The following is a 25,893-nucleotide window of genomic DNA, read 5'->3' as shown; positions in this document are numbered from 1 at the left end:
ACATGGGAAGTCTTCTGAGGAACAAGTGTTTTTGAAGGTGCTACGCATTCGAGGAACTTGATTGCTACAAAATTCGGGGAGTGGGCACGAAATTAAATCAAACCTTCCTTCCACGAGACCTCAAAGAGACAATACTTGCTATAGAAATCCCAACCTGATCAACCCATATGCACTGTGTTGAACAATCTATTACCAGTATCGGTAGTCCCTCTTCCGGTGAATTGGTTGTCCGAAAGGCGAAGAGCGACAAAGGACAGTCCGTCAAATCGACTGAGTGCTCGAGCAATTCTGCTTGTGGAAACAGTTTGCGAGTGAATAACACCAGCAACCACTACAATGTAAATGGCTGCATTGAGACTCCTGATGTGTTCAACGAACTCCAATACCGATCTTCCAGTGTTCACAACCGAGTCGACCGGTATGATTGTGGCCATGTCCTTCAGATGCTCACGTTGGAGGTCACATGGAACCTTTGCATGATGGAACATGGCGAGGGGGAAGGCCTCGTTGACCCCGAAGGCCATTGGCTCGCCGCCGCGCATCAGTGGCACAATTAGTGTTGCTTCCTCATGCAGCAGGCGATACCCGTCTGCCTGATGACCTTGTACATGCGGAATAGGGTAAGCTTCAAGGCCCATGATTTGGGTACATAATTCCGTTGCTAGGTAAAATCCAACTCGCCCATGGACCTTTCGCAACGCTGATCCGGAAATGGATGCATCGCGCATTGGAGTCATGAGCAATTTGGCCGCTGGTCGGTCAGTGGCGTGGAGGACATGGAGGTGTCTGCATCTAACGAAGACAGAAGCAAGGAAATTTTGATCTGTCAACCGTACCAAGGGCAGGCGAGTGGTGTCGATGCGTGGTGACACATAAGCAGGCAGGACTGCTTGGCGCGGGTGGAATCCGTCCTTTCCAATTGCCTCTGCTAGCTTCTTCTCCATACTTTTGCTCCGTGTCCTTTCCTCGCCGGTGACGACGATAGCCTGGTCGGCCGATTTGAGCATCTCCAAGTCCAAAGGACTATCCCCAAATGCAAAGACGTAAAGGTTTCGTACTGTACGCAGATAATTTACCAATTCGGCTTTGACAGACGGCGTGACAACGAGACCGTCGTGCAGCCGCCCACCACCAATTACTTTGACCGTTGCCAAAAGACCCTCCCTTTCAAGGACCTTCTCCCAAACGGATCGAATTCCACAAGTCACCACGACTGCGCGCACGTGTCTCGTTCCGCGAACCAAGTGCAATAGATTCAGAATATCACGGTGCATACATATCTTTAATGCGACAGCCTCACAGTAAGCCTCGAATTCCGCGTTCCCGGCAGCCTCTTCATATAGCAGTGTTGCTTGGCGGAAGGCAACGTAGGAATATCCTAAGGGACTGCTAAACAAAGCTTTCAGGGGACCGTGGTCCTCGGCTGCGCCTGACAGTGCGCGGATATGCTCCCAGAAGAGCACTCCGCTATCTTCCTGCGCCAGGGTTTTGTCCCCATCCAGCACGATGACTGTCTCCACTTCACCAGAGCCGGCGGCAAGTATCTCAAGCATCTTTCTTTCAGCAACATTCTTGTTATAGCGCTCTGACTGTGTCCTGAAATCTCGAATAAGGGATCCGAGGTTGCTGACAGATGCTAACGGTGGCGATAGGAGTGTGAAAAGGATGTCATGGTGTCTGCAGAGATGACGAAGTTCGTTTTTCTCAAATGTTTGCCACTTAGCCACATGGCGGATTGACACTTTCGGACGGATCCGTTTGGTGTCCTTCAAGCGATACTCGACAATGAGCTCAGCGGGAACATCCAGGTAGAGGATATGCGTGTATGTATCCAGATCTCCTGGTGTGCAAACTGACCGTCCATGGGCATCATCTTCAGCCCAGAACATGAAATGTCCTGCCACGATAGCGGTTTTCCCCGTGTTGTAACATTCATGTTTGATCTTGGCTATGGCGCGCTCGCGGTAATCGTTTTTGGCCTCTTCCGTTAAAAAGGAAGTCTGGAATGCTTCGAGACCCCCAGGTGTCACCGCTGCGATAACGGCACTGCCATCATAGAGTGCAAACTCGTCATTGCTGAGTTCGGCTTTGAGTTCGTCCAACCGAGCAGTCTTCCCAGACCCAGGGAGACCATACAGACCAATAATAACCGGCTTAGCACAATTGGTAGGCTCTACTCTAATGGACGGTGAGTCTGCGTGATGTGAACGGTTGTCAAAGTCCTCATAGGGTTCCATTGTGGATCTGGTGCGAAGTGAACGAGAACCTCGGAGAAGGGACAGACTAGAGTTTCGTATTAAGTAAGAAACAGCATGCCACTTAAAGAGGAAGGCCAACATAGACTGACTAGCTGATTCAAGATGTTTAGTAAACTTTGATCATACCTTCAGGGTTGAAACTGTGATGTAAAAGCGATCTTCTTCAAAAAGAAACAAAGAGAGTAAGTCAGCAATCAGAGCATCCATGGATGTCACATAATCTGAGAAGCAAACATCCATTGATGCAATCAGAGCAAGTACCATTCCGGATCATAACTTATCTCATGGAAATAGAGGCCAAATGCGCCGAAGTTGATTGCTAACTCGCCGGAAGTCCTTTTCATCAATCTCATGGCGGGAAGCAACTTCAGTGAGTTTGTGATCTTTGCTCGGGTTCACCACCTCGTGTACCAGCTTCCAGTCTCGGGCATTGCAGAACAGGGCAGCTGCTTTAAAGAATGACCACCGTGACGTGTACTTTGCCAACATGTACATGTGTATCGGGCTGGAGTTCAGGCCGGACAAGCAAGCAGGATTCCGAGTAGGAAACCCATCGTATTGGGCCCGGGTGATTGAGAAAAGAACATCTGAGGTCTCACTAAGCTTTTGCCAACTTGTCTCTGCGAGTCGTCGCTCTCGTAATTCCTCTCGAAGTCGGGCTCGATGCCACGAGGCCAGCGGCTGCCGTTGAAGATTCAACATCGTGAGCCACCATCTTGATGGTGTAAGTCCCGGAGAACTCATTCTGCTCTTATTTGAGGCAAGGTTGTGTTGCCTGGTGGGACTAGTGGTTGATACTAGATGGTTAGTGAACTAATAAAGAGAAGCTAAAAACCACAGACATGTTGTTTACTATCATTCGACTGATCAGGCACAAATATATATAGCCGAGGACCGGTGGCAGGTGCAACCCTCTCGCATAACATTATCAGTTTACTCATCTCTCGCGAAGATCATGTATCATGTTAAATTTCGCATTTGGGTTGCATGTAAAGAATAGCATTCTCGATATAACTATTTTGATAGACCGTTGAAAGAACATAAAATCCTTCAGCCTAAAGGGCCAAGCCACTAAAAATAGCCAAGGACGACCAGCCACACAGCGCCACAAAAACAACAAGTGGCATGCGCGTCCCTATAGGGACGCGTGGATGATCTTTCCCCGGGACTAATAATAGTTTACCATTAAATAATCTGCACTTGCACTTCAGCCATTTCTAACGTCTGCCTTTCTCTCGATTCTCTGAGCCTGTCACTCCCACTCACGATGCCAGCCCTATATGCAGCGCTAACCCAAAGTGCGGCGGAGACCGCCCCACATCAACTGGCCCGGCGTGACCTGAGTGTCAACCACACCCAAGCCGTCACCTTAGGTGTGATGGGAGCGTATGTGGTTGTCATCGCACTACTATGGAATCTACCATATATCCGCTGGGTACTATGGCCCTTCAAGGTAAATACTCCCAAACCCCTATATACAGACAGCGACTGACTCCCGACAGATGCTGGTGATTGCCTTCCATGAATTCGGCCACGCGATTACTGCCTGCTGTACTGGCGGAAAAGTCAAGTCTATCTCACTGGATCCGCATGAAGGTGGTGTCACCCACATGCAGGGCGGTATGAGTGCTATCACCCTGCCTGCTGGGTACCTGGGGTCGTCGATTATCGGCGCTTTATTGATCTTCGCTGGCTTTAATATTGTCGCCAGCAAGGTTGCGAGCATCGTTCTTGGTGTCTGCTTCCTGCTTACTTTATGGTGGGCACGGAGAGACTGGTTGACTATTATGACTGTTCTTCTTGCGGTCGGGCTGTTGGTGGCATGCTGGTTCATTGCCCATGGCGAAGCCTTGCGCTGGGTCGTGGTATGTCCGAGATTTTGATTCCCCCGCTTATCGATTTATACTAACCTGACTCTCTCTGTAGCTATTTATTGGTGTTATGTCTGGTCTGTATAGCGTCTGGGATATTGTGAGTACCAATTACACTTGCTTTGGTTTATGTCGCTAATACCAGTGCTCTAGTGCGACGATCTCATCCTTCGCAAAGTAAACAGCTCCGACGCCAGCGTTTTTGCGAAGAGATACGGCGGATCTTCCCAGTGCTGGGGAGTCATCTGGTCTCTCATCTCTCTTGCTTTCATGGCTATTGGCATCATTGGTGGAATCGCAGCATTCCACGAGTCATTCAGCGAACAACAGACCGATTCTAAGAACTTCATCCCGACTCGCTAGCGGCACTCACAGCCTTGCTTCGGGATATCACAGACTGAAAATAATGATTTTTAATGAGATACGATAGTGCGTTAGGGTATACCCCAAATAGCTTAGGAATCCAATTCCAGATTAATTTAGGAAGATTCCTTGGCTTTTGACAAATGGAAACTTTCTTTTTATGGGCATTTATGTGAATCTTAGAAGCCCTTGCCCAACATGAGGGTTGTTCTTAGAAAGCCATGTCGACTGTGGTCATTTTATCAAGACAGTAACACCTTTCTCGGAGTCCCCAAGTTCTTACACCAGGGCACCTGCACTTTCATTCAGTTAGTCATCTCAGCGTTCCTGGGACTGTGCTTGGAGTGGATATTCGTCACATTACATGTAAGAACGCACCTTGCGTTTGAATGTTCTTTTAGAGGTCCTGTCAGATATATACCAAAGCGGTGGTAAGTCACTGCACTATATATAACCTCAGATTTGGGGATTGGCTGGAAACTTCCGGCTGGTACTGTTCATTTTCATTTGAAGGTTTTGTCATAATACAGCTGTGTGTTGCTTATTGTCCATGTATTGTACAGGTATATGAAGGATAACCCCCGGAAATTATCGTGCATTCTCAGCCTCCAAAGCCTCCTCGTGCTGTAAAGCCATCTTGGCCATGACGTCCCGCGCCGCAACCTTAGCTTTCCGCTTCTCATTCATAGCGGCCTCATCTCCCTCATCGTCTGAACCAGGAGTTCGCTTTCCATTGGGGGAGCCAGTATTACGCTTGCTCTTCTTGTTGGGTGCTGGCTGTATGTCGGCAGGAGGCTCCGCGGATTCTTGCGAAATCTGCTGGTCCTCTTGACTTTGTGCGTGGCTGATATTTGGACCAAGGGATTGTGCACGCAAGCTACGGCGAGACGCTCGACGTCGCACTGTGTTTTGTTGACCGCTTGATTCGACGTCCCCCTGCGTGCTAGAAGGAGCGGTACTGGATGATTCGGTGGGGTCGGGAATGGTCGGTTGGCTGATTGATTTCCTCGGCCTGCCGGGCGGTCTTCTCTGAGGAACAGCTTGTGGCTGCGGAGGGGCTGCGGAGGGGCTATCTTCAGGCGGAGCACCTAGGCGCGGGCGTTTGGCTATGGTTTGCTGCAAGGCGGAGGGTTGGTTTTGGATGGGGTTGGAGGTAGTTTGAGGCTCTCGAGCAGGCAACTGCACCTCTATGGACTTCAGTTCCTCTTCTGCAGGTGGCCCATTGGTAATTGCAGGTTGGGGTTGGTCATTCAGGGGAACGCGAGAGCCGTTCATCGGCGGATCAGATAGCGACATTTCATCTACCATATCATCCTCGTCGAAAGAGTCTGCGGTCGCCTGACTTCGGTCCCCCGGGAATGCGTCAGGCCAGTTACGTTTCCGGCCCGCTTGGAGCAAGCCGGGGCTCCGAACTTCGGGAAGCGCAGCGTTCATGTTTACGAGTGACAGTGACTCTGGCTGCTGTGGCACGGTCACTCCCATGTAGCGATTCTTCAGTTTCAGGGCCTCAATCTCCAGCTTCAGCTTCTCGATCTCGTCCGACTTGGACTTGAGCTCCTTCAGCACCATGGCAATCATGTCAAAATCATGGCCCTGAAGTACAGAGCCCTCCCCCAGATTTCGGCCAGGCCCATTTAGCTCTATTCGAAGTGCCGTAAATGAATGTTTGAGATCTGACATTGTGTCTTGGAGGTGGTTCACGGAGTTGGAAATCTGATCGATGGTTCTACCCTGATACAGCATTTGCTTTTGCACAGTTGGATCGAGGGTACTGGGGTCGGTGCAGCCAGCTGGCACTAGCGCACTGCCCTGGACGAGATCGGGGTTTCGGCGCGGAGGTTCTTTCGGGGGGCAAATCAGTCGCTCGAGGGCCCCCTGTTTGAATACAGGTTGCACCGTTCGCATGGTAACGATCTCCCTAAAAGCCACTTTTGACATTTTCCACAAAATATTCATCCTGAAACCAGGTTAGCCGTGAGAAATGCCAGTCTGTTTCGACAGCCACTTACCCGTTGTCAAGTGGACAAAGTACCCCCATCCGTTGCTGGCAGAGTTTACACGATACTTCCTGGATGACACGGCCACGCAGGAGGGTCATATCCGATGTCTGGGGGATTTGTTTCCGCTCTGAAGAAACGGCGATGCGATGGAGGTCGACACTGAGCCATGCTGTCGGGATTGAGTAGGCATTAGATAGCTTCGCCCATTCGTTCTCCAGTGCAGCCAGTGAGCTGGAGCACCGAGCACACTGGCATAGGATGCCAGGCCGTGTGAGATGGGACAGATCCATCTTTGCCGCGACTAGTGTAAAGCCGATAGAAGGTAGGTAAGATTGTGCAGACTTGAACTGTTGAAGCGCAATGCCCGCCCGCGGCCATGCCAAGCGCTGAGTCAGCGGTCGAGGCCGGGCGACCGCCCGGGCCTTCTGGATGCACTAGTCCCAATTGGGTTATCGATAAGGACTGGGTGCAGTGGCGTCATAACCGCAGACCGAGTGACAGGTTATAGTATACCCGTGGACCCTTTTGATAGGTGACACACAAGGTTTGTGATGTGCCTAGCCTCGACTAGGTACTGGGTAGTAAGTTTACCCTCCGGTCCCCGTGTAACCTACTGCACATCTGCAATATCTACCTATATCTCCCGGTTCCACAATGTAGCGGGTTATTTAGTCCCCGGATCACGTGTCGACTCCCCTCTTTCTCCAATTCCCCCAAGGCATTCTGCTGTCATAAAACTCATCTATGAATCGCTTGTTGAACCCGGTCCGTCGCTCTTCTTCGGCGCTTCGATTAACAGCCCTGCGCGGACCAAAAACCATATTTCCGATACCTATGGCACAACTCACAACTGATGCCCTGGCCCGTGCCTCGGCAGGCATTGGCAGCAATAACAAGAAGCCCACAGCCTGGCACGGGGCTGGAGCTGCTGAGTTTGACCTCCGAAGTATGACTCAATCGAGAAGTGGATGACGGAATTGAAGCTGATCCAGCGTAGGCGATACAATGACGAAGCCTACACCGTCAATGCTCGAAGCGATCTGTCAAACAACTCTTCTGGATGATGTTTTCAATGAGGATCCAGTCACCAACGAGCTGCAAAGCTATGTCGCTGAGATCACGAAACATGAGGAAAGTCTGTTGGTCCTTTCTGGTACCATGGGAAACCAGGTGGCTATTCGCTCGCATCTTGCGCAGCCACCCCATTCAGTGTTGTGTGATCACAGGTCACACATCATTTGTTATGAGGCTGGTGGTGTGAGCGCCTGGACTGGTGCCACTGTGAGCCCTGTTATTCCCAAAAACGGGGTCTATTTGACTTTGGAAGATGTCAAAAAGCATGCAGTTCTTGGCGACAATATTCACTATTGCCCGACCAAGTTGATCAGTTTGGAGAATACCCTTGACGGAATGATCATGCCGCTTGCTGAGGCAAAGCGGATTGTGGAATGGGCTCATGCTAATGATATTAAGGTTCACCTGGACGGTGCCCGGCTGTGGGAGGCCGTCGTGGCTGGTGCTGGGAGCTTGCCTGAGTATGCAAGCCTTTTCGATAGCGTTAGTCTTTGCTTCTCAAAGGGACTGGGTGCACCCATTGGAAGTATCATTGTCGGCTCCCATGATTTTATCAAGAAAGCGCGCTGGTTCCGCAAATCTATCGGGGGCGGCGCCCGACAGACGGGCGTGATTGCAGCTGCGGCCCGCGTTGCGCTCACTGAAACTTTTGGCACGGACCCAAAAGGCCAAACTGGAAAGCTTGCAGCAACACATAAAAAGGCGAGGCGGGTAGCCGATATGTGGACCAGTCGCGGTGGCAAGCTAGAGTACCCCCTGCACACCAATATGGTTTGGTTGGACCTCGAGGCGTCAGGAGTGGGTCCAAATGACCTGGCTGAGATTGGACAGCAAAAAGGGCTAAGATTGTTGGGTGGCCGCGTTGTGGTCCATTACCGTAAGTGCTTCCTTAATCTGCGCTGAAAATGCATGACCCTAATCTGACCTGTCACAGAGGTATCAGACGAAGCCCTTGCACGACTGGAACAGGTGTTCGATACTGCGCTGAAGGGTGATTTTAAGCGGAGTGATGATACTAGCAAGCCATACGGAAGTAAATAGTTTGCAGTAAATAATAACAATAACCTAGTATAGGTATTAAAAGCCTTCGTGATGTATACACATGATGTACAATGTGTGTGTTTTCTCATAGATCGGACTCGACCTGATTCCATGGTTTGTCCCCGCTGTATCCCGCTCGACCAATCAACGGGCCTGTTGCCTGATGAGTCAGGAGATTATGCGCCTTAGGAACGCGTCGTTGCCTCAGGTACCAGTCACGGTTGTTGCGGCTCGTTCTTGGTCTTGTTCCTCGGACGACGACCTTCCAAGGAGTGCGATTTTTGCTCTGTCCCGGCGTCCCCGTCTTGTGTTATCTACTATCTCAATTTTACCAGCCGTGGACAGGCTAGCAAGGAGTATCCCAAGCTGTGTGAGTTCATTCTCGATCTCGAGTCGAGGTTAAACAAAGGCCTCTTCAAGCTTCGAAAAAGACATTTGCTAATTTGTTGGAACGAGATTTAACAGACATACCTCCTTGCCCACTCGAGATCGTCGAATACAGTCCATTCCTTCATTTCAACATCGTTAATACGCAAACACCATCGGGTAGCTTCTCATTGCGCCCCATCTTGACGGCCCGGGATCCCTTCACCGGGTGACATCTTCAAACCTAGGATTACACCTTGTATTCTTATGGCTTGGGGCCAAGGGTTGGATAGCCTCACTTCCATTTTTGTGCGCAGCGTCCTCATCTGTGTTGCTCAACACTGGCTTTGAGGAGAGTTGAAGAGAGACACCCCACTCTGCAAGGCATACCTTCCACTTACCGCTCAACCATTGCCCATTACACTCCTTGCAACCACTGAGCAAGATATCCGTGGCCAATCTGTGGTCAGGCGGCACATACCCTAGCGAATGTGTCCTTGGTCCTGAGGCGTATCATTCTCTCGCCTAACTTTTGCCCGGGTGTGCAATCCCTCGGCCCCAGCACTGATTCCCTTCAAGGTATATATAGAAGCCCTCCAATAGCCTTCCATGTTAGCGTGGCCTCACTAACGTATTGTATCCCTAGTCTACGACGTTGATGACCTTTATATGCACATTCTCTTCGCTGACCTCACAGCACATATACCCTACCCCATCGGATCTGCACCTGTAGTTCATTTCTCTGTTCATTCCCATAGCATTTTCATTTACACTTGCATTCACCCTCATAATGGAAGCCACTCAGGAATCTACCCAGCCATGTGCTGATCCTCGCCGAATGGGAATGAATAACTCTGGCATCCAAGACCAAGACCTGGCCGACATCATCTGTATCCTTCATCCGAATTCGCATGCTGCCCATGATGCTGTTGGCGCTACTGGTGGAATGTGTGCTCAGCATATCCTTCAAAGGGACATACTGGAACACGAATCCTCCCACACGGCAGCATTAGATCTGGCGCTGAGGCTCTCGTCAAAAGTCCACAACCTGGGAGTTGGCTTCTGCTTCGGTCGCAATCGCTCTCGTTGTGATGTTCTTCTGAGTGTTGATGATGATGCGAAACGAGTCTCGAACACTCACTTTCGCATTTATCTAACCGAGGATGGCATTCTCATGCTTCAGGATACGTCGACAAATGGTACCATCGTGGACAATTGTCGCCTGCGAAAGTCTCAGAAAGAGGGAAATAGTCGAATGCTCACAAACGGGTCTGTCATTCAAGTCATCACCGGATCCCAAACCTCGGACGAGGTCCGCTTTGTTGTTCGAATTCCGTCACGAGAAGGATTCGCTGTCCAATATCACCAGAACTTGTTTCGCTATTTCGAACGAGTTCATGCACACGCCCCGGCACATAAAGAACGACAAGGCCCAGGCCCATCTGCTTTAGCTTGGTCATCTGCCAATGCTTATGGTATGCATTGGACCGGTGGTGCCATGTACAACGTGACTGGACAGATTGGAAAGGGTGCGTTCGCTACTGTGTACAAGATTGCGACCAAGCAACATGGCGCCATCTATGCTGCAAAAGAACTCGACAAGCGCCGCTTCATGAAAAACGGTATCCTTGATCAAAAGGTCGACAATGAGATGAAAATCATGAGGGATCTCAGACATGTAAGCAATGTGTTTCAGTTTTTCTCTTAGCGATACAACTGACGCATCACAGCCGAATATCGTTCAATACATCGATCACCACGAGCATGATCGATGGATCTACATCATCATGGAGTATGTTCCAGGCGGAGAGCTGTCGACATACCTGCAGACCCAGGGAAAGATTGCCGAGGAGATGGTGAGGACGATCGCACGACAAGTGCTACGAGCGCTTCACTACTTGCATAAACGCCGCATCACCCATCGAGATATCAAACCGGACAACATCCTGATTGCCTCGCTGGACCCGCTCAGGATCAAACTATCTGACTTTGGGTTGTCGAAAGTGGTCGAGCAGGAGACTTTCCTGAAGACTTTTTGTGGAACGCTTCTATACTGTGCGCCAGAGGTGTACCCGGACTATGATCAATACCGCCGCGGCGAGCTCAGAAAGAGGCGGCGCGTTGGAGATCCGTAAGTCGCTATTTTCTTTTTCGTTTGGGAAGCATGTGCTGATATTGAAAGACCCCCAACAACATCTCCTTACAGCCAATCTGTTGACATGTGGTCGCTAGGAGCAGTTCTTTTCCATATCCTGTCCGGCGTTCCACCATATACAGGGCGTGCAGAGGATCGAGGTGTCCAGATGCTTCGTACTATTATGACCAGTGACGCTGATTTCGAACCCCTGCGCAGGGCGGGCGTCTCTGAGTCTGGTATCGAGTTTGTCGCCCAGCTTCTCAACCGAGACCCTTTCTCTCGTCCGACAGAGACTGAGTGTTTCCAGCACCCTTGGATCGCGGAAGTCCCTGACGTGGATGAGTATGAGGATGATGCTGATTTGCTGTCTGACCATCAAGATGGGCTTTCAATCATTGGCGAGGATGCCGAGGAGGAGCTGGACGCTTCGCAATTGTCTATCGCTGACGGTCCGGGCTACCACCACGAAGCTGACGGCGAAGAGGGTAGCAGCAGTGACGTGATCTCCAAACGGCCTCGCATCGAGTACATTCCCACCGATGTACGCTACCCCAGCCTTCCAAATATCGAGAGCTTCCAAGATGGACAGGCAGTGGTGGACAATCATGCCAAACGTTTGTTCGGCGAAGTTTCTGCCTCAGCCCTACGGAGCTCCCACGCGCTGGGCAACCTGGATGCCTACGACTCCAATAACTTTCCCATTGACTTTCTCTCTTCCGGTGAGTCGATGACGAGCGACGATCCCAACGACTCGATTATTTCCCTCCCGGCGGTACCCTTCGGTGGCACTGCGCCCAGTTTGATGGGCGCAGAAAAGCTCGTTGGAGAACTCAACATGGATTCCTTGCACCCTGCTTTACAACTCAAGGGTGGCCCGGTTAACAGATCCTCCTTGCGGCAGACCACCCCTGGGCACATCGAGGACGCGATGCCACCTAGTACCCTCCATAAGGATTTTGTTCCGCCGACTTCGAGTCCCAAAGAAGAACCTGTCTCGAGTCCACAAGAGCCAACACCAAAAGCAAAGTTCACGCGTCGGATTGACCTTGCCCTTGCAATCCCTGACACGGCCAGCGAGGCATCGAGCGATAATAGTGCCCACAATAGCCGCCGCGACGCAGCTCCCAACAACCCCTCACGTCCCTCCAAATCCGAATACGACCTCGAGTTTGCTACTACCCTTGATGCGCAGACAGGCCAAGCTATCTTGGATCAGCTCCGTGCCGATGAAACAGAATCATCAGAACCGATTGTTCACCGACCCAACCCACCTATTCCCTCCAAGCTGTCTGATCCAGAGTTCGCTAAACCGCCAAAGAGATACGGCAAACTGAAGAGCCTCCCCGGGTCGATATTTGACTTGACAATCTACCTTGAGGATAGACTTACCTCGTGGGGTCGGGGCCCGTCAGCGACCGTCAAGCATGCCGATTCCATGGACACGAGAATCCCCGCATATGCCCTGGAGGTCACATTCTGGACTCCAGGTATTGAGGCGAGGATCGCAGCCGGGGAAAGCTGGCTCGACATTCCAGGGGTGATGGCTATCCTCTCCACCAAAGCGCGTCTTGGCATCTGGGTAAATGACACACTTCTGCGCCGTGGCTCTATGACCGAGGATGGTCCCGAAGCTTTACAATTCGGGAAACTCTATACAGGCGACATCATCACTGTATACCAGAATAAAGACAGAACGAAGTTTCTTAAGCTTCAGTGTGACTTTACCCACGGCGAGAGTGCCCAGCCCCGACCGGGTCACGAAGCCGGGTTCATGGTGCGACAGGCTCTCATGACCAAGGCCGACGGGGCGGCGAACCGAATGCCGATTCGGCCCCAATGCAAGTGATTGGGATTCGAATGAGTTCTGGCGTTATTAGTATTTTCCGCTTTGGACGTAGATTGATAGTAATTGCGAGGGAATTCATCGTTACATACCTAGGTAGTCCACAATGGTCTTTGTCCGCAAGCAGTAAAGTGTAGATATGTGGCGCTGATCTGCCGATGCGCCAATTGAGCCTCACTTGATTGAGTTCGCAGATTAAATCAGCCCCAACTATATTACTATACAGTTCAACATGCCTAGGAGGTAGTGATGCTAACTATACACCTGGGCAGCATTTAGAGTATTGAAGCTAAGCAAATTCAATTTGCCCTTTCCAACCCTGGGAAGGTTCGAAACTCAAACCGCACCTGCTATCAAAAGCACAGACATGCCGCATTCGGCCTCAAGTTCCTGAGGTCGCATCTCCAATCCGGTACATAATGTCCTCTCAATGATGTTTTGTGTGTCTTAATTCACTTCTCTCCCTAACTTCCGTCACTCGTTACCTCTGTCACTCTGACCTCACCAATCCATCCCTTCGCTCGTTCCCTCCGGCATCCTCAAAAGTTCACATCGCTTTCTAGCAAATTCACTGCTTAGCAGTGATCACCGCGATGACCTTATCGCGATCACCCTCTCCCCACCCGGGCGGGGGGTGGTCCAGCCCGGGACTCATTCCGGCTAGCGGCACCGTATCCCCGAACGGCCCATCGCCTGGTGCATTATCCCCAGGCACACCAGGCAGCATATCGTGGGCTGCAGCCAAGGCAAAAAGTGACGAGGTGCGCGGATATCCATCGTTCTCCACACGAAATAACGGCTTCTTCTCTCGACAACGACACAAGCTTTCCACTCGGTTTCCTACCTTCCGAAGACTTTCCCCACGCGAATATGTCGATAAGGATGATTACGGCCGGGAATGGAAGCGATCGGGTAGTGGACGTGGCCTGCTAGGTGCATTACGGATACCAATACGCCGGGGTCGACTCCGGCTGCTGTTCGCCCTGTTCTTGGTGTGGATTGGGTATCTATTTTGCTGGACGAGTAAGTGCTTGCTATGATCATTTCAACGTAATATTTTAACACTGTCCCAGCCATTGTCCAAGCATACCGAAGATCACCTATAGGCGGTGGGAGCAAGTTCGTTATCATACTCGGATCGAACGTGGAGGGCGGCGTCATGGAGTGGAAAGGTGCACGCGAATGGGCCATCGAACGCAACAGCATATGGAACAAGAAGAGATATGTGAAAAAATGGGGCTACGAGCTCGAACTGGCCAACCTGTTGGCCAAGAAGCGATATTCACATGAATGGCGCGAGAGCTGGGAGAAGGGCGATGTGATCCGCGAAGCGATGCGCAAGTATCCAGACGCAGAGTGGTTCTGGTGGCTCGACTTGAACACATGGGTCATGGAATATGACACATCTCTCCAACACCATCTTTTCAATGACCTTGAATCTCACGTCTACCGCGATATCACCGCCTACAACCCTCTCAACATCACCCATCCACTACCCGAGTTCTGGCTCGATGAGTTAGGCCGTTCCCTCGAGGGCGACGGGAAGGCAGATTCCTTGAATATGCTTCTGACACAGGACTGTGCTGGCTTCAATCTCGGATCTTTCTTCCTACGACGATCTGTTTGGACCGATCGACTGCTCGATATCTGGTGGGATCCCGTCATGTACGAGCAGATGCATATGGACTGGGAGCATAAAGAACAGGATGCCCTAGAATACATCTATCAAAGTCAACCATGGGTTCGGAGCAGTGTTGGCTTTTTACCACAACGCAGCATCAATGCCTTCCCGCCTGGTGCATGCGGCGACGGAGATAATCCAGTCATTCACTATCAGCAGAACGCTCATGACCTCATTGTCAATATGGCTGGGTGCATGTTTGGTCGGGATTGCTGGTCTGAAATCTACTACTACCGTGAGCTGAGCAATTGGCTTGGCCGGTCGAGGTGGGAACGATTCACGGACAGTTTAAGTGATGTATACGACCGAATGATGGGAAAGGAGAGGGATGATTGATTCATACTATTTCTCGCTATTCATGTCAATTATCCTTCCAAGGTTGTTGCAGCAAGGTCTGGTAGTCGTCCTTACATCATGAGAGGTTTCGTGTTGAAATTTTGCTTTGTATGTATATTGCTTTCGTGGTCTCGCATTGTCTTAATCGGGCGTACGGCAGGTGTGAACAACCATGGTCATTGGGAATATGATATTCCTGCAAGACAGTTCCTTATTCAAGAAAATAACCCGTCTAAACCACGTAAAATCCAACCTTCAAGTATTCAAACTTCCCTCGTTGTCTGACCTGCCGTTTTCGGATTGTATAGATCCACGTGACCACACAGATTTGCGCATAAGGCCCTCCCGCACCAAAGCACCCTGACCGCCTTGATTCCACCCAATCACATACCAGGTAATCCAACCTTCAAGATCAACGTGCCGACGACCGCATCCAAGCGCCTCAAAAGACGACTCTCTCCAACAACCCCTGCTGCCATTGTCCTCCGAGCGAGCAAGAAACTACCTCACCACACCCGACCCTCAGTTCAAACCACACAAGCCAATCATCCACAATGCCAACCCCCGAGTCCGCCGCCTTCCTCGCCAAAAAGCCCACCGTCGCCCCGACCTACGACGGCGTCGACTTCGAGGACAATGTCGCAGTCCACAACGCCCGCGACGCCATTATCCGCGAGCAATGGGTCCGCAGCATGATGGCACGTCTGGTCGGCGAGGAATTGGGCAAATGCTATGCGCGCGAGGGCGTGAACCACCTCGAGAAGTGTGGTGTTTTCCGAGGTGGGTGATTTTCCTCTATTCCGTCTATGCTGGATATCAGGAGTTACGATGTCCTGCGATGTTTTTCCGGAACAACCGGTCTGACTGGATTGTGGCTTTGCGGATCTGTGATTGGCATGCGTTGTACTGACATGTTTATCTCTACAGAGAAGTACTTCGAGCTCCTCAAGGAGAGCAAGATTAAGGGTTACCTTGGACAGGAGAAGAACCGCTTTGGTGGAGAGTCGGCATAAGCGTTTATGTGTTTTCTTGCATGTTCAGCTATGCGATTGTGTTTTGAGGCAAGGGTTTGACAGCCGATATCGACATGGGACTGGACAATTTTGATGCCGGGATGAAATGGTCGGCTTTGGACGGAATCCGGAATCCCAGTGGGTTTGTCCAGTGCTGTTCAATCTTGATCTTATAGCCACCCTGGTCGGGTCTGTCGGAGGGGAGACGAAAAGATGGCAGAAGAGGGTCTGGGGATTACCCTGTGCTCTTGTCCATTTGTACTGTACATAATATCACTTTGTTTGATCACTCTTCCTTTTTCTACAACGTGGACTGCTTTTCGGAAAGATTGTAGTCAACCAGTGACCCACACTCGGTCGGGATGCCATTGTAGTTCTACCGGGCCTTCGTGTTTATCATAGACCGCCAGGTAAATGCTCCTTCGATATCTCATATCTCGTGTTCTAGCATATGTACTTGAATTTCGGTATCTTTCAATAATAAACACTCGAAGCCGTCGCACTTCGGTCCGGGAATGCACCCGGAGTTCCACAGCCACCAGGCTGTCCTGCATCGTCTTCACTATCGTCGTCACTTCCAACCTGAATATCGTCTCTTTCATCAGGTGGAGCACGCATTCGCATGAGTTGATCCTGGTCTAAAGAAGGGGGCTGGTATGGCGTCGGGGGAGAGTGAATATCTCGACCAGATGGCAGATTAGATAGTAATGGTGCAGAGGGTGGGATGGGGTGTGTATTCATCTGCATTGAGTCAGTACACCATGTACATTGAAACCCGCGGACCATAGGGGAATAACGAAATCGAACTTACTGTGTCATTCATTTTCACCCATTTCGTCTCAAGCATCGCTAGGACCCGTCCCTCCTCGTCACGACCAGCATCGTCCCCCGCATCCAATGGACCTTTTTCGCTGCGACTGCCGCCAGCATCTTTAGTGACTTGACGCTCCTCCCGCCGCTCTGTCCACTCGCGCTTTAAACGGGACAAACCGCCCTTTGAAGAGCCTCCCGAGCTAGCAGTCTCTTCCTGGGAAGCTCCACGTAGCCCAAGTGAAGTGCGTGCAGCTCGCAACCACGCAATACCCTCACCCACTTTACCGGATAGCTCAGCATCTACACCAAAGAATCGACACGCGCGTGCCCGAGCAACGCGAGCCAAAACTCCTGTATAGCGAAGCAAGTCTTCATCTACCCGGCCTGCACGACCAGACGTGGATCCAACAGCACCTAACCCTGCAGTCGCCTGTTCAGCGTACTCTGCAGCACGGACACAGAGTCTTGCAAATAGCAAAGCGCGCACTTTTGGGATCTCAGGGGCACGGACCATCCACTCTTTATCATTCGGATTGCGCGACTGGATACATGCCGCAATATACGCATCATCCTTAAGGACAGCTAGTAACGTAGCCTCAGCCATGGCCAGAGACGACAGAGCTGACTGCGTACCAGCCTCGAGATCCGGTACTGTCGACGCTGTAGCTGCAGTGAAAGTCGGCGAAGACGCAAGCATATTATGCACAGAGCTAGCTTGTAGTAGATACCGCGTTGCAGTCTGCACAGCAGCAGTACGGACCTCTGCAGACGGGGTAGACGATGCATACAGCGCAGCGACGACCCCCGCACGCGCCATCCTACTCAGTACGTATCCCAGAGTTGTAAGCGTGAATGCCAACTCGAAGTGGATGCCTCGACCAGAGACTCGTCCATTCCGCGTGCGGATACCATGTCCGCTTTCATTATCTCCGCCAGACCCGAAATTCAATCCGCCTGAGGATGACAACGTACATCTCCATGCTGACTGTATCTCCACCCGGATGGTGATGTCGACTATTTCGCCGATGCGGAGATTCGCTCCCCCTGACGTATAGCCGTCCTGAGCAGAGTACGGCTCAGTTGTAACGGAGCGACCATTCAGCCCATTTAAGATTGCGAATAGCAAGGGGATGTATTCATTCAAAGCGGACAAAACTGTGGGTAGGTGGGCGTCCTGGCGCGGGCCGCGGGGTAAGCGTTTGTGGGCCTTGAGTGCGAGGCGGAGGGCATGGCGGGCTGTCGACGCGGTCTGGGGGAGAGAGGGGTGAGTGGTAGAGGAGATGAATGATTGGAACGAGAGAGGCGAAGTGGTTGGGAGGATAAATGTGTAGACCATGGTGAACTGGGGGAGTTGGAGAAGGGAGGACTCGATCGGAACTGATGTCACCGCCAAGACTTTCCAACTGAGTTCCAAGGTTTGGGGAGGTATACTATGTCTACTATGTCTACTATGTCTACTATCTCTACTATCTCTACGAATCAGCATTGCAGGTTTGACTTGCATTGAGTGGCATAGAAAAGTACAAAATATATCGAGAAAACAAACGATTCTAAAGTTCAAATCAAAACAGTTCACAAATTCAACATGAAAGACAGACATATAATAGAACGCAGGAGATCAGCCACATCGCATCTGAAGGAGAAAGACTGTGTTAGGGCGCTTTTGCTGTCTTTGATGTCTTTGATGTCTTTGCTGTCTTTGCTGTCTTTGCTGTCTTTGCTGTCTTTGCTGTCTTTGCTGTCTTTGTTGGTGCTGTTACTGCTAGTGGGAAAATCATTGGAAAGTCTGGCAGTAACCTGTTCATTTGCAGCGGGTTTGACATGGGCAAATTCATCAAGGTTGGGTGGGTTTCACTGAAATGGGTTTCTCTCCTGCCATCCGGAACCGACGCTGAATACAGCCTGTGCCGTACCCATGGGCCATTCAATCTGGGTATCCTCCCACGGGTGGCATCATCATGGATGGCGACTTGGACCGGATGCCATACCGGGGACATGTAAGTAGGTTGAGCAGTAGTGGTGCCGGGATTCCGCAAGTTAACATGAAGTCGCCTGCAAATATTCATATTAGCTCCTCCACTAGCGTTACCAACCCATGTTGCACCCATCAATGGTGGATCGGGCGGGACCATTCCGCTGGCGCGTATGTTGTAATTCTGGAGCGCGGTGAGGTCGCTTTGATTGATGTGCATGATAGACGCCCCTGTATCATCCATGAAGGCCCATTCAATCGGGAGACTCGGGCGTGTAGGCAGATCAACGGTTTTCACAGAAATTAACATTGTCTTCAAATCATGTTAGAGAACGACAAGAATGATTGCTGGACCTTGAACTCACGGATGTTCCAGTTGCATCTGGCGTAGTTGTCCAGGTTGACACCAATTGGGGGCTTGGTCCTGGTCCTTCAAGCTACGCATGTTAGCGCCTGACTAGCTCAAGTGTTTGAGGAAACATACCCCTTCTACCATAAAGGCGGTGACACCGTCATGTTTAGCATTGATGAAATCAAATTCATCCCACTTGAAAGGCCTCGGCTGGCAGAGTTGGACACCTTTAGACCAGTAGGTAACAAGACCTGGTGTTCATCTCAAATTTCCCGATCTGTATGCTGCCATGATGTTTGTCACAGTTCCAACTAGATCGCACTCGTCCTTCTCGCGAAGCGATTCCAAGATCATCGTGAGGGTGTCCAAGCGCAGGACGACAGGCCAGCTCAAGCCAACCGGCTCTGCGTCCATCATCGCACTAATAGTTGGGTTAAAAACAGTAACAGAACGGTCTCCGGGGATACCTACTCGCGACGTTTCTTCTCTTTCAGCAAGTCATCCAGCTTGAATTCGAACATCGGGCTCATGATATTATCACTAATCCGTTCACGGCACCTTGCGATCTGAGATACCAAGTCACTGTATAGCATATATTAGTATGCGCCCATGTCGATACAGAAGCGGGAAAGACGTACTCAGGATCAAGATCGGGTTCAAGGGAGTTCCACCCTTTTGGCACTTCCGCGAGGTCAAAAATTGGCTTCGACGCTGGCTGTTGCCATCTTGTTTGTCGTTTTGGCAGGTCCGGTGGTGCAATTTTGCCTTCATACGAGTTTTGTAAATCCCGCTCGAGTGCGGCCGTATCCAAAGGACCAGGTATAATCATAGAAGTAGGAGGCGAGGCATCCTGACTCGAGCCTGCTGCAACTTGCCCGGTTTGACCTTTTACTTTGCGCAGTTTCGAGACCCGACCAGTAGAAGTCCTTCTCAATCCTATAGAAGCAGGGGGGAATAGTAACCCTGTGGCTTTGTAGCCGCATCTCTCCGAGGGCGACTCATTTCGAAGAACGAGATGATGAAAAGCGTATGATAAAGCTCGGTGGAGTTTTGAAAGATTGAGACATGTCTGATGTCGAGTGTTGTGGGAGATATTTGTACTTCAGACTATACACCACACACCATCGTGCCCAAACAAAGAAAATAGTAGATGAAAGAAACCCCCCAGTACGAAGGGTCTACTGTTTTGATAGTCTTTCTGGGCCTACGTATTTCCTTCATAGTTGATGTCTTCTTGGATAATTTCGATATGTCTATTCATAGGCATTTTAGGGCTGTAGCTAGAACGATAAGAAATAGTAGCTGTTACGATCTACACGTCAAATACTTCCGTATGCAAGTCAAGCCTGAGATAAATAACTAGTAGGATCGTCCTTCTCGAAATAATTAGACTCATGCCCGTACATTACTATTTGCTACTGGGCAAAAGACGGGTGTCATGGTGGTCCCTAAACCACTCGTACCCCTATGCGGAAAAGCAGCGGCGTAATGCCTCGATGAGAAAGGAATAATCCGATGGGACGGTTGAATTTCCATGAAAGAAAATGGGAAATGCAGATCCACTGGTCCGCGGTGCCCTTGACTGATCTAGCAAGTGTGTCCCAGCCAGCTTAACCTCAACAAAGAGATTTCAGCTCCAAGCCGAAACTACCCTGTTCAGAGTCAAAGAAGGCCAAATCCAACATTCCGCTAAGTCGCAGAGTATCAAAGTAAAATGAGCTTCTCGTTCTTTCTTTACTTCCTTGCATCTCATCTGAGATCATTCCGTGGATCAGCTTGGCCTTCCTTTCACGTTGCTTTCGGGATGAAAGGATTGGAGGGGGGTCATTCTTACTCTAGACACTCTGAATTATCCAGAACTCAATACCAAAAACTGCTCCTCGCTCGTCTCAAATGATAACAAGGACGTCCTCCCGTGGATGTCTGAGCTTACTTTTAAGATGTGGATGGACAGGCGTAGCTTCCCCTTCCGGTAATTGAGCCAAATCAGGGACAAAGAGATTGGTGCTTGCGCGAAATGATATATTTAGCGTCAAACTTGGAGGATCTTTGTAAGGCGCAGTCTTTATCTTTAAGGGAGTAACAGCTGACTGGAAATGGTTGTAGTCTGATTGCAAGTGTTCCCTTGTGATACTCGTGCAGCAGCGAAGGTCCATGGGCTTCAGAGTAGATTTTCAATATTTCGGCGATTGCTGGTGGTTCCAATGTACCATTATCGGGGATCAGTTATAGAAATTTCGTTTTAGTCCATTATTGTCGCATGATATTTCTCCAAGTTGAAAGGGAAACGAAATATATATGGCCACTAAACCACATGTAGACAGGCTTCTACCGCCACGGGAGACATAGTCATGCTGTGACTCTAGGTTAAATGTTGTACTTACTGAGGAGCGACGTGAAGTGAGTCGAAATGGAAGGGCAACTCTTATACTGTTGTTTGATAGTACAACATGTTGTATAAGCCTTGAATTACTTTCCTACTGTTTTGCCTCTTTTCCTTTTAGATTTCGGATAGTTATGAATTCACGGACAAAAGCAACAACGAGGTAGCCTGACTCGTTGAGGTCAAGACCACGAGCACATGGATGGAACAAAGAAATTCCATAACAATGAGCTTCAATCACTTTGACACTCTCTTTCTAGCAAGGTAACATCTTCGGAAACCTACATAGTTAAGCAGGTAGTGATAAATATCTTCAGTCCTACATCATCCTAGGTGTATCCTAGTCGAGCTATTTCCTAATACTCGCGCTTCGCCGAACTAGCAATTAGCCCTAGAGAACTGGATACTCTTTCAATGCTAACATTACCACAACAATGTCCCCAGTCCCCGTATTTGGACCAGGCCTGCAAGCGGACTATACCAACATAGTCCAGATTGTGGAAACACAGATTGAAACTCTAACATACAAGGCACGGCGGCGCCACGAAGTGATTGGAAATTTAGAAACTCTTTGTCGCGATCTGGTATTCCAAGCAAGATGCGATGAACGCAAGCCTCGCAGCCATCTTCTTGGATATGCCCAGTTCCAACGTTTCTCCATGACACTCAGGCTTTGTTTGCCCGAGGCAATCCTTGTCCTCGGGGGTGATTGGACCAGTTATCAGATAAATAACCGGACTTTCGATTGGATGAGAGAGGATGATATTGAATACAGCGCAGCTTGTATTCTCAAGGAGGCACTTCTTGCGGCGCAATCGAGTGAGTGGTACCTTTGACATGAGTTGTTCGGGGATTGACTCCTCTGCGGCATAGTTAGCACTGAGTACTTGACATATTTACCTGATTCAAGCATTTTCTTGGCTTGCACATACTCCAGTAAATCATCTATTTCACAATATGTACTTTGTTATCCTTCTAGGAAGTACCTCAAGTCTACGTAGGAGAAAACCAATGCTGCTATGACGTTTTTAAGACCCGGTAGGTGTTGAATTCAGATATTCATAGAAAAGAGGGACTTGCGCAAACTCTGGGAACTGTGAACTATTCACGGATATGAAATTCATATCAAAACTTGTCCCGAGAGAAGAAGCACATCCATGCCGAAACAATGACCATCATCAGTAACAGAACGACAATGACAGCGAAAACCTGGAGAAAAAAGAGGTCCCAAGAATCTGTCGCTGAGGTGCCAGTACCAGTTCTCAAGACGAAGGTCGGTCTAGCGATGATCGAAATGAAATCCAAGATATTTTGAACTTTGGTCTCGAGATGATGGTAGATTTGGGGGATAGTCATTTCGCACAAGGGAATATCTGATACATCCTGCCTGGGAATATCGATGGCGGCTGAAGTCCGAGTCGATGGAATGCGACCATCTGTCTTGATACTGTCCGAAGAGGCGGATCTGCCGGAATGGAAATACCTTTCTGCCGGGATGTAGTTGACAATCTTAATCGATTTGACATACATCGTGAACGGTGCATTTGAGTAATCAGTCTCGCCGCCAGCCCAGCCGACGGTGCCCTTACTTCTGACCGAATCGCCTGTTGCCCAGGTACCGATTCGAACGCGCATAGGTGTCTGAGGAAAGCGAGTGTCACCCTTTGCATCAGCATAGTGGACTGTTCGAACAACGGTGCCATCGATCGCCCATGACAGTTTCTCCTTGGACCAAATCCAAGTGTAGTTGTGGAAGACTTCTTGATCTGGCAAAGCCAGAAGGGGAGAAAGAGAAGAAGGAAGAGATGATATTCTCTGACAGATGGAAGCTAGCTAATATAGCTAGCAGACAGTGAGGACTGGCCTGACAAACCAGGCATCAGCCTGGCTGACCCAACACTTCTCGGGGTTTGCCACCCGCTGCCATGTCCAGCGATTGTAATCCCACAGGTATCACCCTTGCCGAAATAATTCGTATGTACCATGTCGGTAAAGTCACCCAGTATTTGTGTTGACAGCATGCAGGGTCGTTTGTCTCTGTGCAGACTGAGCATTTGCCTGGTTTGTCGTGTTTGTCATTCTCGGAGGCTTTATATACAGCCTCCTTTCCATAGATTCATAATCATATCATTCTTCCTCCTTCATCCTCCTGGTCGCATCTAGCCTCAAGAGGTTACAGACTGGGCACCAAAAAACACCATGGAAGACATAAATCCATGTCAAAAAGGATAAATAATATGGTTCCCATAGTAAAAATCGTCGTCCGGCTGCAAGGCAACATGTCGGGAGAGGATTCAGCCATTGTAGCTGATGAAAAATGAAGATAAAGATGAGGATGAAGATCAGGTCGATTTTCGGCCAGTCAAGATGACGAATGTGAAGACCGTTCTTTAGTGAGAGACACTGTATACCACTCAATGAAAGAGACTGCAAAGACTCCTAGATTTTTGTTGCACCTAGCTCTGTGTAGGTTTCCGGTAAGGTGCTAGTGGTGCTAAGGGTAGGAGGCATTTAGCCTCGCTACCCCTGCTGTTGAAGCTGATAAAGAATGTTCTCGGAGAGAGCAAGGGCTTATAACCTCTTGGAGCTAGATGCTACCAGGAGGATGAAGGGGGAAGAATGATATAATATAAATCTATAAAAAGGAGGCTGTATATAAGGTCTCCGAGAATGACAAACACGACAAACCAGGCAAATGCCCTGTCTGCACAGAGACAAACGCATACCCTGCATGCATTGCATGTCAGCAATTTCCTGTATGTATAGCTAGATGGATTTTCCAGGGGACAGGATGCAAGTTGGAGCTCACCCAGTCAATCTCGTCATTGTGGTCTGCCAGCGCATGAATGCAGCTGACAATACCACTACCGGGGGAGGCCTTCATCTCAACAGACACCTCGCCATAGAAGATGTAGTAGTCGGTTACGATTGTCAGGGAATCGCGTTGCTTGTTGATCGTGAACTCTGCGCTATCAGGCCCAGCGACTACTTCGCCGCCAAGGGTTGTCCATTCGTTCAACGCCCAAGTCTGAGTCAAATCGTAGTTGATATGAGCTGCAGTGTTGCCCTTGTTGGACGGACAGGTGATGTCACGGCAGTCGGGGAAAACGATACTGAGAGCCATAATAACAGCCATAAGAGCTGCATAAGCAGTCAGAAATACATAAGTCGAGCGAGACATCATTGATGAGAACCACTTGTTGTGGGAAACGGATGCGTTTGGTCGACGAGAGAGACGGACGAGAGATGGTAAATTGACGGGGGAACGCTAAACAAAGCAAGTCGATGGAGGAGATAGCAAACCAAGAGACGACTAAGCAGAAGGACGACAACATTATCCGCTGTTTATATCTGGGAAACCGTTCGTTTGGCGAGAACCCCCCAAGGCAGTAAGGGTTGACGCAAACACAGCGCTGACGCCTACACACTCAGGCCGTCCAGCATTTTTGCTTCGTTTGTTGGTCTAACTGTGCAGTTAGATATAGCTATATGGTAGTAAACATTAAAAAAAAGGAATTTGTATAAAGTGGCGGGACTGTACTGTGCCAAAAGACAGGCCTGACAAGGCCTCAATATAGAGCGAGTCCAACTACTTTGGCAAGGACATCACTTGCCTGCCATTTCCTAGAGCCAATCCTTGAGGAAGAAAGTGTTTGCAATAGACTTAGCTGTAGATGATCTAGGGAAACAAAGTGCTTGCCAAAGTAGTTGGACTCGATCTAAGTTGGTTCCCTGCTGGTACTAGAATGGCCCTATACTATGTGAATGTCAGAAAAAGTACAATTAGCAGATCTCATTACCTCCATTTCGATGGGCAATTTCCCTGAAGCAATATAAGCCTCCTTGAGAAAAAAGAGAAAAGCAGGAAAGAGAACGCTGAAGAGGCGAGCAGTTCTTTTATATACTCGTTAGGGCTGTTTCGTGAGTGCAATAATAATCTACGCGTCTTTTTGCGCTTGTCATTTCCAATTTCCAATTTCCACCTTTTCTTTATTAACGAACATAGCCAATGGCCGGATATTGTTCCTGATCTGTTCCTCGGAGTGGATGCTGGTGGGCTAAAAGTAGTAGCGTAGCCAATCGGCATCGTGAAAAGAACTGGGTAATTACGCTGCCGGTGGGCCTTTAACAGGCTGCTAACGCAATGAGGCAGTTTAATTTGCGCTAAGAAGCGAGCTAGTATATAGTGCCGAGTCAAGCTTCGTAAAAGCTTTCTTTCGGACTCGGAGATAGCGTCAGTCTCCATAGCCTCAATCTCAACTGGATGAGTCGTCTGCGACACTTTTTTGGCGCTAAGCTCGACTAAGTATGGGCAAGGTTCTAATTACAGCTCGAATTGTTGATGCCTTTAGCTTGCTAGCTCGCTTATTGACCTCCCTAATGTTGATTT

At 49.7% G+C, this 25,893-nt stretch overlaps 12 protein-coding genes across 12 annotated transcripts; 6 read left to right on the top strand and 6 right to left on the bottom strand.

Moving 5' to 3' along the window:
* Positions 1–158: 158 nt before the first annotated feature.
* N7525_002348 (uncharacterized protein) lies at positions 159–2,237 on the bottom strand (the record flags this gene model as incomplete). The annotated part of the gene is made up of 1 exon (XM_061212275.1): positions 159–2,237. The coding sequence occupies one exon, from the start codon at positions 2,235–2,237 to the stop codon at positions 159–161; it is 2,079 nt and encodes a 692-aa protein (XP_061071501.1).
* A 303-nt stretch (positions 2,238–2,540) lies between these two features.
* Positions 2,541–2,960, bottom strand: N7525_002347 (uncharacterized protein; the record flags this gene model as incomplete). The annotated part of the gene is made up of 1 exon (XM_002556953.2): positions 2,541–2,960. One exon carries the CDS (start codon positions 2,958–2,960, stop codon positions 2,541–2,543), a length of 420 nt encoding a protein of 139 aa, XP_002556999.2.
* A 565-nt stretch (positions 2,961–3,525) lies between these two features.
* N7525_002346 (M50 family metallopeptidase) lies at positions 3,526–4,492 on the top strand (the record flags this gene model as incomplete). The annotated part of the gene is made up of 4 exons (XM_002556954.1): positions 3,526–3,711; positions 3,761–4,123; positions 4,185–4,229; positions 4,283–4,492. The coding sequence occupies 4 exons, from the start codon at positions 3,526–3,528 to the stop codon at positions 4,490–4,492; spliced, it is 804 nt and encodes a 267-aa protein (XP_002557000.1).
* Positions 4,493–5,080: 588 nt separating this feature from the next.
* On the bottom strand, positions 5,081–6,782 carry N7525_002345 (uncharacterized protein; the record flags this gene model as incomplete). The annotated part of the gene is made up of 2 exons (XM_002556955.2): positions 5,081–6,449; positions 6,502–6,782. 2 exons carry the CDS (start codon positions 6,780–6,782, stop codon positions 5,081–5,083), a joined length of 1,650 nt encoding a protein of 549 aa, XP_002557001.2.
* Positions 6,783–7,326: 544 nt separating this feature from the next.
* N7525_002344 (threonine aldolase GLY1) lies at positions 7,327–8,607 on the top strand (the record flags this gene model as incomplete). Its single annotated transcript, XM_002556956.1, has 3 exons — positions 7,327–7,438; positions 7,490–8,443; positions 8,501–8,607. The coding sequence occupies 3 exons, from the start codon at positions 7,327–7,329 to the stop codon at positions 8,605–8,607; spliced, it is 1,173 nt and encodes a 390-aa protein (XP_002557002.1).
* Positions 8,608–9,763: 1,156 nt separating this feature from the next.
* On the top strand, positions 9,764–12,956 carry N7525_002343 (serine/threonine-protein kinase; the record flags this gene model as incomplete). The annotated part of the gene is made up of 3 exons (XM_002556957.2): positions 9,764–10,651; positions 10,704–11,104; positions 11,156–12,956. 3 exons carry the CDS (start codon positions 9,764–9,766, stop codon positions 12,954–12,956), a joined length of 3,090 nt encoding a protein of 1,029 aa, XP_002557003.1.
* Positions 12,957–13,546: 590 nt separating this feature from the next.
* Positions 13,547–14,970, top strand: N7525_002342 (putative alpha-1,6-mannosyltransferase subunit; the record flags this gene model as incomplete). Its single annotated transcript, XM_002556958.1, has 2 exons — positions 13,547–13,976; positions 14,027–14,970. The coding sequence occupies 2 exons, from the start codon at positions 13,547–13,549 to the stop codon at positions 14,968–14,970; spliced, it is 1,374 nt and encodes a 457-aa protein (XP_002557004.1).
* Positions 14,971–15,524: 554 nt separating this feature from the next.
* Positions 15,525–15,983, top strand: N7525_002341 (putative NADH-ubiquinone oxidoreductase 12 kda subunit; the record flags this gene model as incomplete). The annotated part of the gene is made up of 2 exons (XM_002556959.1): positions 15,525–15,750; positions 15,898–15,983. The coding sequence occupies 2 exons, from the start codon at positions 15,525–15,527 to the stop codon at positions 15,981–15,983; spliced, it is 312 nt and encodes a 103-aa protein (XP_002557005.1).
* Positions 15,984–16,457: 474 nt separating this feature from the next.
* N7525_002340 (pH-signaling protein PalC) lies at positions 16,458–18,132 on the bottom strand (the record flags this gene model as incomplete). The annotated part of the gene is made up of 2 exons (XM_002556960.2): positions 16,458–16,724; positions 16,795–18,132. 2 exons carry the CDS (start codon positions 18,130–18,132, stop codon positions 16,458–16,460), a joined length of 1,605 nt encoding a protein of 534 aa, XP_002557006.2.
* A 588-nt stretch (positions 18,133–18,720) lies between these two features.
* Positions 18,721–19,949, bottom strand: N7525_002339 (uncharacterized protein; the record flags this gene model as incomplete). Its single annotated transcript, XM_061212274.1, has 7 exons — positions 18,721–18,848; positions 18,886–19,081; positions 19,134–19,205; positions 19,253–19,330; positions 19,424–19,541; positions 19,592–19,702; positions 19,759–19,949. 7 exons carry the CDS (start codon positions 19,947–19,949, stop codon positions 18,721–18,723), a joined length of 894 nt encoding a protein of 297 aa, XP_061071500.1.
* A 1,988-nt stretch (positions 19,950–21,937) lies between these two features.
* Positions 21,938–22,339, top strand: N7525_002338 (uncharacterized protein; the record flags this gene model as incomplete). The annotated part of the gene is made up of 1 exon (XM_061212273.1): positions 21,938–22,339. One exon carries the CDS (start codon positions 21,938–21,940, stop codon positions 22,337–22,339), a length of 402 nt encoding a protein of 133 aa, XP_061071499.1.
* Positions 22,340–22,628: 289 nt separating this feature from the next.
* Positions 22,629–24,684, bottom strand: N7525_002337 (uncharacterized protein; the record flags this gene model as incomplete). The annotated part of the gene is made up of 2 exons (XM_002556962.1): positions 22,629–23,318; positions 24,313–24,684. The coding sequence occupies 2 exons, from the start codon at positions 24,682–24,684 to the stop codon at positions 22,629–22,631; spliced, it is 1,062 nt and encodes a 353-aa protein (XP_002557008.1).
* Between the last annotated feature and the right edge of the window lie 1,209 nt (positions 24,685–25,893).

The sequence above is a fragment of the Penicillium rubens genome (assembly GCF_028828025.1).
Source record: "Penicillium rubens strain IBT 27055 chromosome Unknown utg000001l_segment0_segment0, whole genome shotgun sequence".
Taxonomy (NCBI): domain Eukaryota; kingdom Fungi; phylum Ascomycota; class Eurotiomycetes; order Eurotiales; family Aspergillaceae; genus Penicillium; species Penicillium rubens.
Note: the sequence above shows the minus strand (reverse complement) of the source record. Positions and strands in the feature narration are given on the sequence as shown.